Genomic DNA, 17,055 nt, shown 5'->3' on the forward strand with positions numbered 1-17,055 from the left:
CTCGGTCTCTGGCATTCCTCTCATGCCAGGGCCTGGGCGGCCATCCACAAAGCACAGCCCCCACATCGCAGCTGCGCGGAATGTTTACATCCAGACCCGCAGGCAGAGGAAGCTGCACTTCATCGTGGGTGGGTTTGCTTACCTGCTTCCCAAGACGGCTGTGGTGCTCCGGTGTCCCACACGCAGGTTCCGCAAGCCCCTCATCACCTGGGAGAAAGATGGCCAGCACCTCATCAGCTCCGCTCACGTCACAGTGGCACCTTTTGGCTACCTGAAGATCCATCGTCTCAGGCCCTCAGACGCGGGCATCTACACTTGCTCTGCAGGACCCGCCCGGGAGCAGTTTGTGATTAAGCTCATTGGAGGCAACCATAAGCTCGTGGCCCGGCCCCTGAACCTGCGGAGTGAGGAGGAGGCCCTGGCAGTGAGGAAGGGCAGCCCGAAGGAGGCCCTGCAGACCCATAAACACCAGAATGGTATCTTCTCCAATGGCAGCAAGGCCGAGAAGCGGGGCCTCCCTGCTGACCCAGGGAGCCGCTATGATGACATTGTCTCGCGGCTGCTAGAGCAGGGGGGCTGGCCTGGAGAGCTCCTGACTTCCTGGGAGGTGCAGGACTCCATGGAAAGAAACACGTCCTCAGAGGAGGACCCGAATGCTGAGCAGGCCCTTCTGCACCTGCCGTTCACCATGGTGACAGAGCAGAAGCGCCTGGATGACATCCTCAGGAACCTCTCCCAGCAGCCTGAGGAGCTGCGTGACCTCTACAGCAAGCATCTCGTGGCCCAACTGGCCCAGGACATCTTCCGTAGCCACCTCGAACACCAGGACATGCTCCTCAAGCCCTCCGAGCAGAGATTTCCCCCTGTGGCTGTCCCTCCTCATAAACACGTGTCTAGCTTCAGCAGCTCCTTAAGGACCTCCTCTGGGGAGGCTGGGGGTGGCTCTCGCAGGCCACACCGCAAGCCCACCATCTTACGGAAGATCTCAGCTGCCCAGCAGCTTTCCGCCTCTGAGGTGGTCACCCACCTTGGGCAGACCGTGGCCCTGGCCAGCGGGACACTGAGTGTGCTGCTGCACTGTGAGGCCATAGGCAATCCGAGGCCTACCATCAGCTGGGCCAGGAATGGGGAAGAGGTTCAGTTCAGTGACAGGTGAGCTGCTTGGAGGGAGAAGGGATGGGAAAAAGGGAGGGGGGCAAGGGGCCACATCTTGCCCAAACCAGGCTGTTCACTCATCCTTCGAGGTATTTCCAAGGGTAGAGCTAGAGCACTGGCCTTGGGAGCAACCTCCTGGGTTTCAGGCCTTCTCTCAGCACTGATGGACTGTTGGAGCAAAGACAAGGTATTTAATTTCTCTAAACAGTATGTTCTTATCTTTATAAGGCAAAAGCAACACTGCCTATTCACCCCTATCCCCATAGGATCCCAAAGATGAATGAGATACTCTGGATGATTTTGAAATTTTGGCAGAAAGATACCATTCGAGGCCAAGGCATATTATGTTTCTTTTCAGTGAGATGAACCACTGAAAAGCTTCAGCACCAGGATACTGTCTCCATGTGTGGTCACAGAGGGCTGGGGAGTGTGCAGCCAGCATCCGCTGCTCCCCATGAGGGAGCCTATCCTCTCTCCAGACTGGACAAGGCTATCTGTATCAGAAAGTTTTTATTCCCAGTTGGACCTTTGATCAATTATCTTAATATCTCTTGGTGTCATTGTTTTGATGTGTCCTTATTGGGAAGACAGAATCGTACCATTTTACTGGTCTCCCTGGGCCATGGCCATTCATATTGTTAAAACCAACAGTGGTAGTAGAAAAATAATAGCAATATATTTTAGCACAACTTGTACCAAGCACTGTGTCACACTTTCTAAATACTTTTTTTCTTTTACTGTCTGCAAGGACCTTGAGAACAACAGTAGCAGCTCCTACTATAACAGTCATTACTATCTACCAGGCAACCGCCAAGGTCCCTTCTGCCTCTGCCACCTGTTTACAGAGGGCTAAAACCCACGTGTTGATGGGAATGAGGGAGAGTCTTCAGCACAGTAACTTCAAAATTTGCTGCACAAATCGCTTCTGAGTACTCCACAAACCAGGGGTCCAAGGATCACATGAGTTCAAGAAGTGCTCAGTTAAAGCTAAACAGATGTATTTACTGCTGTATTTCATGTCTATTTTTAATATAGCACTTTATTTTTATTATAAAGGTAATAAAAGGGCTAAAGACCAATTCAAACGATATCCAAATCTATAAAGTAAAAACTGCAAGTCTCCCACATCCCTCCAATCCTATTCCTCAGAGGCGATCACTCTTAATAATTTGATATATGTCCTTTTAGAATTTTTATGTATTTTATTGTATGATATAAAAACATGCACACATAGGATTTGGATTTTTTTAATGGCATATTAGTCGTGTTCAGAAATTTGACTCGATTTTTATTTCACATGTCTAGGAGACGTCATCATAGTACGTCATCACTAGAGATCTCTGTCACCTTTTTAAACCCTGATTACTGTTCCTGAATGCATTTAACTATCCCCTACCTGAAAATTATTTTGGTTTTTCCATTTTTTTAAATTCTTTTAAGCATTCCAATGTGTGTTGTGACTTTCTAAGTGGACAATGGAGAATGCAGCGTTTCCAAACTTATCCTTTGATCACTGAACAATTTTTTGGCTTAATAATCTCAAAAACACCAATAATTCCAGAAGCACTTAGAAAACACTACCTTAGCCTTTTAGTTTGCACCTTAATGGGCATTGAGAGTCTAACCCTAACCCTAAGGTAGAGAATGTACAGCAGCATCTTTCTGGGAAAAGCAACACGGCAGCCAGCTGCTAAGGATATTAAAGTGTTGAACCTAAAATAATAGAGGACTCATTTTGGATGCCTGGTCACCCAGGACTTTGGTTGGGTGGTGGTGTAGCATTAAGAGAGAAGGCACCAGGGGACCAGGGACAAATAGTTTTTGACACCATCAAGATTTCATTTTCTAGATTTAGCCTTGAAAACACTTTTTAACATATGTTAATTGCTTGCAGTTAGGAAAAATAAGAGATTTCTGTTCTGATCTTTGGTATTATATTTTTCCATTTTCACTTGGCTGGCTAGTAAGAAATGTGACTGAAGCTTGGATTTCTATGCACTTTTCCAAATTCTGTTTGAGAAAAGAGAGCAAGCAGATCTGCTGAGACCATGCTGAAGGCACAGGCTGCCTTGGGAATGCCTTGCTGTGGGCTCTTGGTGACCTGCTCTGTGTTGGGTTTCATTGCTTGTCATTACTGCATCTGGTAGCAGTTCAGAATTACTGATTTATTTTCAAACAGAAAAGTGCCAAAATTCCCAGTTTTATGATTCAATTAGACTTTTTTTTTTCTTAGTGCCCAAGTCTACCTTTCTGTGAATCTGCAAGATTCAGCTGCCTGTTGGTCTGTAAGCCTTTGTACTTTATTAAGCCAGACTATAAGTAGCCTGAACTAGCAAGAACAGGTCAAGGTAGAAGGAGAGTGACTGAGAGAAGCCTACCATTTCTCTGACTTTTAAATATGCCAAAGCTTCATTTAAAAGAAATTGGGTTTACAAAAGGATCACTAACAATTTAGATACAACTATGTCTCATCATATGTATAATTTACTAGTTGAAATGAATTCACATGATTCTCAGAAGCATATGCCAACTTCTCAAGCACTAGTTTCTTGAGTATCCCTGAGTGTATTGACAGGCTGTTTCATCATAATCCCTACTTTCTTCTTCCTTTATTCCACAAATATACCAGTATCAGACCCTTTGTTTGATTCTGAGGAGAGAGGAAAAGAAGACTAAATTCCCTATTGATGAAATTCAACATCTAGTTGGGAAGCCAAAAAAACAAAGGCTATATTAGAAGTGCTGAAAGAGAGGCATGCATAATTATTTATTCCATAAGTATTTATTAAAATTCCTCCTATATGCCAGCTATTCATCAACTTACTGGGAACCTTGTGGTGAGTGAAACAGGAGAGAGTATTTTCTTGTAGTTGGATGCATTTTAAGTTCTGCTCAAATAATACATCAGAGAGAGCTTCCCTGATCATTGAAGAAGAGTACCCCTCATCACTCTTTATCCCTTTAACTCTGCTACTTTATTAGTAGAATTTATCATCATCTAATGTATTATGTATTTGCTGATTGCCTGCCCACAAGGACAGAGACTTTCTTCATCACTGTATCCCCTGTGCTTGGGGATCAAACCAGTCATAAGTAGTGAATGAACTAATTCATTAATGGAACAAACAACAAACAGAAAAATAAACAAGAAAATATCAGATTGTTGTAAGTGTTTGGGGAGAAATTTGGAACAGTGGAGTATAACTTGGTGACCACTTTGGACAGGTACTCTGCAAAGGTTACATGTAAATCAAGTTCTGAATGATGACCAGTTTCCAGAATGTGATGTCAGGAGGAAAAGCCTGCCTGGACAAGGAAAAAGCATTGCGGAAACCTTAAAGGGAAAGGAGTTTTGTGTGTGGAAGGAGCCTGAAAGAAGGTCACCTGACTCAAGTGTGGAATGGGATGAGACTATGAGGCTAACCAGAGTCCCAGAGAAGGAGTTAGGGTTTTAGTCTGAGTTCCAAGAGAAGATTTTGGAGGAAGTTAGGCAGAAAAATAACATGATCTAATTTTCATCTTTACAGATGGCAGGTGGATTGTAGAGGAGTATAAGTGGAAAGGGGGAGGCTGCTAGGGCTCCAGTGTGGAGTTCCCTTCAATGCCATAAATATTTGCTGGTCAACAGAGTGATAAGCACCAGGCAGTGAGATGCAAAATAAGAACATAGCTCTCCAGAAACTAAAAAACACTTTGAAGTGCTGGTGTAGAATCAAATCTGTGTGAAACTCTGGTTTGTAAATACTCCATCTGGCAGAATGCTTTCTTTAAACTTCTGAGCTTTTAACAACTGAACAGAGGGTGTTCCCAAATTCAATGCATATAATAATGACCAGGAACCTTTAGAATGCAGACTTTTCTGGCCCCAGAAAATCTTTCTGTCATAGAAACCCATAATGTACATTTAGACAGGTGCATCTGACAGTTCTGAAGCCAGCACTCCCAGGACCACCTCTAGGAAGTATTGAAAGAGAAAGGAGAGGCTGGTGAATCTCCAAGTAGAACTGTATGCTAGATTTTAGTCTTGTTTGAAGACTCTGGTGCAGGTAGCAAGTTTTGCTGCTGAAATGACACTTGGGAGCTGTAGGGCTCACTTTTCCAAGAACTCTCCTGTCCTTTACCTTCCCTCCCAATTGACTCAGGGCCTTGAATTGGGGAGAGACCTGACAGTGAATATGAAGTGTGTAAAGGAATCAGATAGGGTCAAAGTGAGGCTCCAAATCTACTGCCAGTTCTGTAAAAGTTCTAGGCTGGATGAGGTTAAGCTAGCTCTGTGTGGCCACTTGGTTCATCTGAGAACAAAGCAGCAGAACTGGGCTTCCTCAGCATAGCCATCGCTTTGAGTTGATAGTTCTCTTCAGAGGACCTGTGCCATCTGGTTTTGCAAACAAGAGAATGTGGCCTCGTTTTCTCTTTGCTGTCATTGCTGAATCCTCCCAGCTGTGTGGATCTGTAATTGACAGCTGTCACCATGTTGCTCCCTGCAAAGTCCACAAGAAGAGAATGTGCTAGACTCACGCCATGGGCCTCATGCACTGACAGTACCCACATAGTTTGAACCATTAATATTCCAGCCCTGAAGTAACCAACTTATATGCCCAAAATGGTTTACATGTAAAATTCTATTTTCTGTTAAACTCCCCAAGATTATTGATCATGGATGTTTTAAGTTCTTCTTAATATTTCTACTTGCCCCCCTCATGGTCTAAGGCTGCATGTACATACACTTCTCTTGGAAAAGTGCCTTCCCTCCCCAACAAAAGTGATTTCTTGTTTATTAAGAAGGAAGAAATTTGTCTCTGTATAAAACATCCCTTATCTGATTGGACCTCTCGGCATCATTCTGTACCAGCTAAGCCCCTCTTCTTAAAAACACTTCTTTTGCCACTTTGAAAACCACATGCACTTGGTTTTCTTCCTCTTTGCTTTCTTGTTTTTATGACCACTCTTCCTCTGCTTACCTCTTATCTAGAGTCTCACTCAACATGCAATAGTGATTTTACTAGCTGCTGTGCTCCCCTTTATGCTAATGATTCTCACATATTTAGCACCAGACCAAACCTCTCTTCTGATGGAATATACCACTGCCTATTGTCCCCACCCAGGTGCTCCACAAATAGGTCTGCTCAATATATCTAAAACTAAGCTCCTGAATCCCTGTCTCAGTAAGGAATACCCACATCCATCTCCCAGCCTGGACTCTCTGGATCCTCAGTAACCCTCTTGTCCTCTGCTTCCCTCTCATCTGGCCACCTGTGCTCAGGTTTGCCTGTGTCAACTCTGATTATTGCAACAACTACTTAGCTCCAGGGCTGCCTTCTTTAGAGCAGGGGATGGCAAATTACAGCCAGTGACTTTTATATCTTTTAAAAAATTAGTAAAAGAACCAATGAAATTGAGCACAGAGCTGTTAAGTTCACTTGCTCAAGATCTCACACTTAATAAGTGATGGAGCTGGGATTCGAACCTGGGTTATACAAAGGGTTATTAAAAGAATAGCTTTTGCATTTTAAAGGGGTTACTAAAAACAAACAAAAATTAGAATATAGAACAAGGACTGCAGGTGGCCCTCTATGAAGCCTGATGTGTTTGTTCTTGAATCCCTTTACTGCCCCATGTCCTAAACCATTCACCATGAGACCCCAGAAGACCTTTCCAGCAAACCTGTTCATATTGTCCCCAAGCCTAAACCTCTTTAAATGACTTGCCATCACCTGAAGATAAGGCCCAAATGCCTTGTGTGATATATAAGACCTTTTATCTTCTGACCTGTGCTTCTCTGGCTTCATCTCTTACCATATCCCCCACCTGTGACACTGAGCTCTGCCCTCCAGCAGTGCCCCATTACTTGCTATTTGTGAATTTGCCTGGGACCTTCCAACCCACTCTGTCTGCTAATTCTTCCCCTTCCTCACAGGAAACCTACCTCCACGGACCCCAAGGGTCCTGATGACCCCTCTGTGTCCCACATAGCACCCTGCTCTGTACTCCATCTTAGCCCTTACCACTGTGCATTTGAATTAGCTGTTTAGTTTTTTTAAATTACCTTCTGGATTATGTCAGTCTTCCTCCAGGGCAGATGTTTAAGAATATGTCTTAATCATATTTTCTTCAGAATTCTAAAAACAGCCACTCAACAGATGAAAAACCCAGGAATGAATAAACAAAGGAATGGATAGATGAATGCCAGTGTTTAGGAAAAAAGTTTCCTAATTACTGGGAGGCTGTGGTCTGCATGGCTTTGCAGACTTCCAGCATCTAATATGCAACCATGTCAGAGTTCCAGAGTAATACTCTTAAATAAGCATTTCTGCCTTGCCTATATGTTCTCCACTAGAGAAGTTTCAGGAAACGCCCAGATTCTATCAAAGTTGTACATTTTGAAAAGCATTGCCATAGAGTGAATAAGTATAAAGAGCAAATGCCTTACGGCATCCAGACCATATCTCCATCACAGCCAAACCCATGGAGAAATCTTCATGGTCATCACCATTATAGCTAACATTTATTGAGCACTAATATTGAGTTTCAGGTGTGCATATATTCTTACAATAATCCTTTAAGGTAACTATCCCAATTTTACAGATGTTGAAATTGAGGCACAGAGGTATTAGATTAACTTACTCAAGTTTTCAGTCAATAAATGTAGGGCTAGAGTTTGAACCCAAAACAGTATGACTCTAAGAAGTACTTCTTTTCATTGTTAGCTTAGTTGGATACATAGACTTGCCATCATTTTATAACAAAAGCTTTGGTGTCAAGTAAGCCTAGCATAAATTAACATTCAATATTCCAGTCAGATGGCTTCCAGCATATGAGGCTCTTATTTTCATTTCTGCATATTTGTTTTAGGGATGGTCTTTTCTTCTACTGGCAGTTCTACCTTAACATAACATCTAACCAGCTATAAATACACACAATATAAGGCACTTTGGGCACTCAGTTAACCTTTCAGTGGTCACAACTCTCTGTGTGTTTACAGTGTTGACAGTCTATGCATGTGTGTTTACAGACCAAGACCATAAGCAAAATGAAGCTTAAATTACTCCTTGCTTTCCAGTTTGGATAAATACTAAACTCATCACCACTTTTTGAGATTCAAGTAAAAGCTATCTCCAATTTGCATTTGGATACAACATATCCCACGACTCTAGCTAAAAATATCTGGTAAATAACCCTTCCCCATTCTACTACGATGAGACTTACATAATATGGACAAACACGTTCAGTATTCCTAAATCAAAACTCAACTCTAGAAAAAAATCCCTGTAAGGACAATGCTGACTATAGAAAAGAAAAGCCAAAATTGGCACCCTAGGTTGTATTACCACATTGGGGTGTAGATTGATCTTTTCCTCTAAAAAAGGTCTAAATATTGCTGATAGTATTTTGCTGGCAAGTGAGTCCTTGCTCAGTATGTATCAGGCCAAGACTGAACTGACAGTCATGGAATCACCATAGTTCAGTGATCAAGTCGTAAAGCATTTGCACAAAACTTTCCTTGAGCTTGTGAGATTTTTCAAAAGGAATACAGGTGAACATAAAAAATAATATGAAACTAGATACTGTGAAAAATACTTATTTCTTCTTAAGGATAGGATATAACTCATAGATGATGTTCTACTTACATGGAATGGCAAAAGGGCTAATACCAAGGATTTTCTGCCTTTTAATTCCTAAGCCTGGGCCTGTTTTCTTCCCTTTTTTTGAGTTTAGATGTTTCCACCTTATTTTCCCCTGCCCTCTTCACCTGGAGGAGCACCTGATGACATATCAGTTAACATAGAGGCCCACAGCAGTAGAAAACAGTAAAGCTGAATCAGAGCAACTTAGACATAGATCCTAGTTCTGTCACTTCATATTAGAGTTCACCTGAATCTTTTAGAACCTTGGTTTTCTTACTAGTTAAATGATATTAACAAAGTCAGTTGCCAAGTTTTATTCTTCCCTTCAAAATAACAAAGATGTGGATGTATTAGTCAGCTTTCCATCACTGTGACAAGATACCTAAGATGATGAAATTAAAAAGAGAAAAGGTATATTCTGGTTTACAGTTTTGAAGATTTCATTCTATGGTCACTTACTGCTGTTGCTTTAGGCCTGAGGCAGCACAGTATATCATGGCAGGACCACGTGGCAGAGGAATTTGCTCACTTCCTGACAGCTGAGAAGCAGAGAGAGAGAGGGATTCCAGTATTCACTTCAAATGTACACCCCAGTGACCTAACTTCCTCTCACTCGACTCCACTGCTTAAAGGTTCTGCCACCTCCCAGTAGTGCCACAGGCTGATGATCAAGCCTTTAACACATGGACCTTTGGGGGATTCTTATCCAAATCACAGCAGTAGAGAATAGAAATAGTGTTATAATGGATACTCATTTGTCAGTATTCATAATCATTATCAGTTCGACATAGGGCCATTGTATCACACCATCTTCCAAGACGTCACAAAGAAAGAGCTTTGCTATTGTTACAAGGAATGTTGGGCAGTTGTTTAAAGAGTTGGGGTAGAAAGGTATTGAGGGGAAACAATGTGAGGGGGATCGTCAACCAAATCTAGGCATTGGAAGAGGATGTGCACATCCTACTGATATTCTTTGCTATCATTTCTGATCCAGCAAGAAAGAGAAATCTGTAGCCTCTAAAGACTTATACTAGCCAGAAAGCTTTGGATAGGATTCCAAAATGGTGTTGAATAGGAGATGAATTAAGAACTATTTGGAAAGCATTAACTTGGTCAACTCAGAGTGTGCACAGATGGAAACTTCTCAGAATGGAAGAGAGAATCAAATGGGAAATTCCTCCAGGGTCAATTTCAGAGCCACAGTTGTGAATAATGCTATATGTAAAAGTCATAAGCCTCTGAAATGCAGTTTCCAAGTTTGCAGATAATATAAAAACTGGAGGCAGGGAAGATAGGGAGGGAAAAATAAACCAGTTTTAATTTGGTTTGGCTTGTTTCCTGTACAGAACTAAAGGAAATGGAGATGACAAATGTTTTTCCCAGTTGAAAAGTGTAAGAAAAGCAAGGCAGGGAAAAGGAACCATCTCAATAAATATATAAGCCTAGCACAAGGAAAGTGTTGAACTCAATGCAAAGGTCACAGAAATGGCCATCAGGCATGAGGTAGGTAGGAGCCTCAGAGGATACTAAACAATTCATGACAACCAACAGCACAAGTAAGGCTTGAAGTCAACACTGTCTAATCCCTGAAGGATTTGAGGATCTGCAGAGATCCCACTAGCAGTGTGCTTATTCTTCTAGAAGGGTGGTCTTAGCAAATGGCAGAGGTCTGATAAAATGGTTAAGTTGGGTGGGTATTTATTTTTTGTTGTTTTGTTTTTTGTTTTTCTTTGTCTAAATAAAGAAATTACTGGGACAAACAAAGTGAAAATTCTTTCCTGTTGAGGTCAGAAGTCAACAAGATGTTCTTATAAAGGGTCAACTAGTAAACATTTTTGGATTTGCAGGCCATGCTGTTTCTGTCCCAGTTCTGCCTTTACAGTGTGAGAACAACCATAGACAGTACTTAACTTGTATGGCAGAGTTCCAATAAAACTTTATTTACAAAAGCAGGAGACTGCTAGAGTTTGAAGATCCCCTATTCTAGGTGAATAGGAATTCCAGCCACAGTCATTTCACGCAGAGGTTTGGAGCTTGAAATGAATTACCAGCAGGCAGAAAAAACTACACACATTAGCAAATTCAAGATTTCATGAATTTCTAAAAAGAAAGAAGCTAAAAATGTTGGCAAAAAACATGAGGACAGGGTTAAGAATGTGTGGTCAGGTGGCCTTTTCCATTCCAAAAATATTTTCTATACTTCCATCTGAGCAATAGTGAAGCTTCCAGCATTAAATAACTTTTAGTTGGCAAGTACATTAAAAATAGCAAAGGTTAAAAAAAAAAAGTTGCCTTAGCCAAACAGTGATATGAAACTCTTCATGAACCTCAGATCAGTTCCCCAAAGTATCTGCATGAAATAAAACTTCCTTGCAAGCCTCTGGGCTACTATAATTTTTGGTTTCAGAAAAAAATATTCTTGCTCATAGAGGAGGTCTCACAGCATTCCTTTTACCTCATGCTTCAAACCATTTAAAATCCAGACTTTAGTGATTGTCCATTTCCTTGAGTAACTACATACCTTGGCACAAATTACCCCCCACCAAAAGTGAGGCCAAACCACATGTCTTCCTATTAGGCCCCAGTGGATGCCGGGATGTGGTCAGTTTAAGAAAAGGTCAAAGGTCATTCCCCCTGCCTGATTCCCCTCATGCACCAGCTGTGCAAATTACTTGTGTGAGCCTCCTCTCTAAAATGGGAAAATATCAATCTAGTAACTTGATAGTGAGAATATAAATGATATAAAGCATATATATAAGTATACATATATATATACTTATATATTTGGTTCCCATTCCCCCTTTGTGGTGGGTTTTAGCCTAATCTAAGGAATCTCTAAGCAGAAAAAGAAATCTTCATTTCAAGATAAGGAAAAGACATCTCTTCCTATAAGCAGGAGTTCTGAGCCAACGGTCTTTACTCAGACTGCTTTAAATTTGCTTATTTGCTTATGAGTTCACTGTTTTCCAACTCTCATTCTTTTGCTCTTGTTATTTATGTACTTTTCTGAAATTGCAGGATTCTGGCTACTTTTTTCGTGTCTAAAATTTCAGAATTTAGTTAATAGTGTTAAAACAGTTATAGAATAACTAGTAGTCCTTATTCAGGCATTCCTGAATCAAGAATAGAATTAAGGCAGTTGGCAATCCAATGTGCCCTGCGGCCTTTGTTCTCAGCAGATCTTTTCCTTGCTTTGGTTTCTCAAGCAGAAAACCCCTTGCACCTTCCCTGTATCCCTGATCTATATTGTTTCCCTGAAATCCCTACATTTCTCAGTCATTTACCTATGCCAAAACAGCTCCTCACCACATCCAGAATATGTAGGCTCCAGCACAAAGAATGAATTGTAATGATGGCAGTGATGTCAACAACAGCTGCAGTAACAAAATAATACCCTACACATCAGCAGCCTCAATTTTCCTATGTGCCTTAAATACATTAACTTGTGGAATCTTCATAACATCCCTAGGTAGTTGCTACAGTTTTCATTTTACAGATGAGAAGACTTTGTCACTGGGAAGTTTAATAATTACTGGCCCAAGGCATTAAAGCTACTAAGTAGTAGGCCTATGAACCCAGTTAGTATGGCTCTCAAATTTGAGCTCTGATCCACTATCCATTATGCTACCTTGTGAAAATGGTCACTTTCAGCCCCATTGCTTTGAAGGTAACTAAACAAGTACTGATTAAGTATTTAGTGGGCCAGCATCATACTGAACACTTAAGATGGAACTATGAAAGAAGTGAGAGAGTACCCACCTTTGAGGTAATAACTTATTCTCTAACTGAGGAAATGAGACGTTATATTTGGAAAGGGCTTTGTAGAGTAGCTTAGAACAACTGGAAGATCAGGAAAGGGATGGAGTTTTGTGGATCGTGGTGGCACAGAGAAATAGAATTTGAGTTAGTTCTTAATGGATAGGGATATTTTGGAAAGGTACACAGGATAAAGGACTGCCTGTCTTTTGCCCAAAGCTACTGACAAGGAGAATCGAAGAGACTGTTTTTACTAAAGTAAGAGATTTGTGCAAGGATGTGGAGCAGGTTAAGTTTGAAAACACATGGAAGCTACTGTTCTAAAGAGAAAGAATATACCTATGATTCCCAGCTTACAGTCTTATGTTGAGCCCTAAAATGTTTTTTAAAATGCTTACTTGTTAGGATAAGATGCCTAACGTGGCACAATATCATGGGCCATATAGTAGATGGCAATTCTGATGAGAAATTCCAAGGAAGCTACTTGGTTATCTCTGCCTATACCATTAAGAAACAATTAACAAACAATCAAAAAAAAAAAAAAAGCCAGTTTACTAAATCTGATATTTAAACAAGCCTTTTTCCTTGCAAAACAGTAAGAATGAGTCTATATATTCTTCACAGAAGCTCTCTGAAGTCAGTACTATCTCCAGTTTATACAGGAACTTAGAGGTTCACACAGTTGAATAGCTTGCCTGAAACCACAGAACTTCAGACCGGAGTCTGAGTCTCTTGATTCCAACTTTGGAAGTTTTTCTCTTTACACAGCAGTGTCTCATGGTTGGTCAGGGAGGTCAGTTTAAAAAGAGGGACTTGCATATGGCAGTGGTGTTCACACTTTAGCCAAGGATCAAAAAGACATCATGATGCCACTCCACTCACAGAAAGAAGTAAGATCCTTTAATTACTGCACATTGTAGATACAGAGGTGACTTAACCTCATGGAGATTGTATTTGGCCATGAATATCTCATCCATACCTTAACCCCATGTATGACAAGGATTTTTATTTATATAATGAAAACAATTTTTTGCACTCTCTCAAGTGGTCCTTACTTGACTGTAGAATGCTTTAAAAGACATGCTGCCACAGAGAAGCTTACATGTAAAAGACCCAGAAAAGCAAACTGCTCCTTTACTTTCTGGCAAAAGTATGGGCAAAGAAATAAAGCAATTGGGTTTAGCCCAGTAAACCAGAAGGGAAGCGAGATGAGGGGGTGGAAGGAAAGCAGGGAGTATTAGTATACCTAATATGACCACAGTACCATTTGCTACATAGGTCTTAATTATGCCCATCCCATGTCCCCTCATCTTCTGATTTCTTAAATTCCAAAACAACCCTAGAGAAATTTTTCTGGTTTTGCTTGGAAAGCAGTGCAATGCTTTTGTGCCTACACATTCTAAAACAGGCCCATCAAATTTGAAACCTAAATACAAAATGACAGAAATCAGCTACTAACAAATTAAGTTAAATTAATAAAGTAGACGCCTGGAATACAAGGAAAACATTTTTTTTCAGTAATCTTTCTCCTTTGATGCCAGGCTAGCTTCAGAGACTGAAGAAAACCTCCATTTCCACAGTAGGCTCTGCTTTTCTTTGCCTTGCTTCCTAGAGAGCCCAACATGGAAACATTCCAGAATTACTGCTCCCCCTAGTGGCAGCCTCCAAACCCCCATCTTCCAATTTAATGGGCATATTGCCACAACACAAGGAGTCAAATCCTCCCCTAGGCTTAAAAGGATGTATGCCTTCATAGATTGTTGGGAAAGGGACAGAATATTTGAATGGGCCAAATGTGCATAGGGTATACTTATGGACAGCATTCTGATGACAAGAAAGCTGTTCAACTAAACAGTTGAACATTATGGTAGTAGTCCCAAAGGTATTTGGCAAGAGGGAGGGGGCCAGGTGGTGCCAAGATCAAGAACGCCTATTTCAACTCCTGACTCTGACTCCACCTCCAGATAGCTATGTACACTTGAACTAAAGAACTCAGTTTTACAAATATAATTTATAGGCTTTATTCCTTGAATATTTTATCTTAAGACAATACTTAAGACTTTTATGAAGGCCAATATTATAGCCTCTTTATCTTTGCATACACAATTTATAAAATAAGAGCAAAACTGAATGCAAAAATCTCATGACTTATATTCCTTGCCTTCCATTTTCACTATTCGTAGTTAAATCCTTATGGTTTTGTGCCCAGTAGGCTGAATCACCTCCTTCTTTTCACCAACTCTGTAGTAATCCTTCTCCAGGCCTCAGTCCTGGGCAGAAAACACTGTGATTTACTCAGCAGTGCCATTGCCCAGAGGAACTAATGTAGTTATAAAAGCTGCTAACCCTACATAAGAAAAGGGGGAAGAAAAAAAAAAGAAGAATGAGTTAGGCCAAGTATAGGAAAGGGGTATATCTTCTGCTAGAAGTCAGACAGTTGCAGTAATTTTATGTAAAAAAACCATAATCTGAATATACATATCTAATAAATTAAGGGAGATGGGCCAGTATCATGTGCCCCTCCCTCTTCCCCAGGCTCCTTGCCTTCTCCCTCACACTCACCATCCAGGACCCCAGCATCACTAACAAAGGGCATTGGAAGTACCAGAGTGTAGTGTGGAAGTTCTCTACCTATTTATTTTAACAATTCCTTCGGCTCAATAGGAAAATATACTGGGTTTTAGAAGTTGATAAACTGAAATTTGGGAAGTGAAGAGATTTACTAATGACCATTACTTAAATCATGGCAGAACCAAAATAAAGTTCAAAAGAACTCTCTTCAAGTATCCTGCTCAAAGCGTTCATTTAAGAATGCTTTTTTCTAGGAAAAAGAGAGATGTTAGCTGGGCACATTGGTGCATACCTATAATCCCAGTAACTCAGAAGTCTGAGGTAGGAGGATTGCAAGTTCAAGACCAGCCTTAGCAATTTAGTGAAGCCCTAAGCAACTTAGTGAAACCCTATGTCAAAATAAAAAATAAATAAATAGAAAGGGCTAGAGATGTAGCTCAATGGTAAAGCACCCCAAGTTAAACCCCCAATAATCCCCTCCCCGAAAAAGTGAGATGTTGCTATTTGAAGGCAGGCAACTATCCTAATGGGTTTGGGGATTTAGCAAGTTTTAATCCCTGTCTTTTTAATGTGATGAAACTGAATAGTGATCTGTTAAGTTCAATCATCCTAAGTAATCAGTTCAATTGAAATTTGATTAAGCCCACTTTCATTATTCTTATTTGGTAATTATTATGGAAGCATACAGATTCTTGAGATATCATGAAGCTCTAAATCATAGTTTATTTTTTTTTAATATAAAACAGCTTGAACACCTGCAGAGGCTCAGAATGATATTGCATTATGTTGCATCTGATAAGATTTCTTTAGAAGTATTACATGACCTATCAACAAAAAGTTAGTAGTGTAATATAGTCTCTTTCTTTTATTAGCTTCTTTGAAATAAACTAACACATAAGTGTTTGCTTTTGGGGAAAACACAACTCTTGTTTGATGGATGAGTGAATGAACGCATGGGGGAGTTCCATCACGATCTCACACAGCTTTCCTTTCATCACGTGCTCAGTTCCAACCCTTACTCAATGCCACAGAAGCTCGACTGTCCCCTGTAATACTGATGGCTTAGAATGGTACTGAATCAAGCACAAATCCTCCAAAAGCTTCCCTTTAGCTGAGGTGTTCTATTTCCTTCCCCATCTTTACCAGCACTGCCTTACATAACTAGATTGATGGGATGTAAGCCTTGCTTCCCCTGCTGCCTGCCTTTCCTCTGGCAGGAGGTAGAAGTAAGCCATGCAGTAGGCCCAAGGCCAAAAGCAGAGCAGGGAAGGCCTGAGTCAGTGCCAGATCGGCTGCCCACTTCAGGATGATTGAGAGGTGACCAGAGGTGCTGCTGAACTGCAAATGCCAGAGAGTCTCAAGAGACCCAGCAAGATAAATAGAAAAGAAAGGAAAGAATTGTCTAGTGGGAGAATGTTGTGGGGCAGGAGATCTGACTAGTAGTCTTAAATTCACCACCCCGTCTTATGAGCTCCCCTGATTTGACTGTTTTCCTTTCTTTCTTGAAAAACAACCCCTATTGCCTGCTTGCCTCCTAGCCTCCTAGGGATGGATGTTAACATGATATTGGGTAACCAGTTCTTTGAGCTTTTTGAAACTAGGGAAATGGAAAGAATCACTAAGATGGAAATGATTGACTTCAGGAGCCCAGAAATCTCCACAAAACGTCTCTGTGCTGTGAATGCTCTGTCAACTTAATGCCCTGTGCACTGGCCCAGGCCCTGGATCTCCAACCCTGTCCTTACCACCCTCCTAGGTTCCCACCTTCATGTATACATTCCAGTTATTGTCAGTCTTACCAAGTCACCAGGACATCAGCTTCGAGCCATCATTAGTCATTAATCTGCTTAATTGCCATGATGAAGTAGGTAGTTCCTAGAAATGGAAAAAAAAAAAAAAATCTAGAAAAGGAAAATTGGTAGACTGAGATTGGAGTGCTTTTTGTTTT

At 41.0% G+C, this 17,055-nt stretch overlaps 1 protein-coding gene across 3 annotated transcripts in view; it reads left to right on the plus strand.

Moving 5' to 3' along the window:
• ADAMTSL1 (ADAMTS like 1) overlaps window positions 1–17,055 on the plus strand; it is a 381,058-nt gene that overhangs the window by 268,090 nt on the left and 95,913 nt on the right. For all 3 annotated transcript variants that reach the window (XM_079113153.1, XM_079113154.1, XM_079113152.1), the window contains one exon: window positions 30–1,152. In XM_079113153.1, the coding sequence (XP_078969279.1) occupies window positions 30–1,152 (1,123 nt within the window). The remainder of the gene's footprint in view (window positions 1–29; window positions 1,153–17,055) is intronic.

The sequence above is a fragment of the Sciurus vulgaris genome (genome assembly GCF_902686455.1).
Source record: "Sciurus vulgaris genome assembly, chromosome: 15".
Classification (NCBI taxonomy): domain Eukaryota; kingdom Metazoa; phylum Chordata; class Mammalia; order Rodentia; family Sciuridae; genus Sciurus; species Sciurus vulgaris.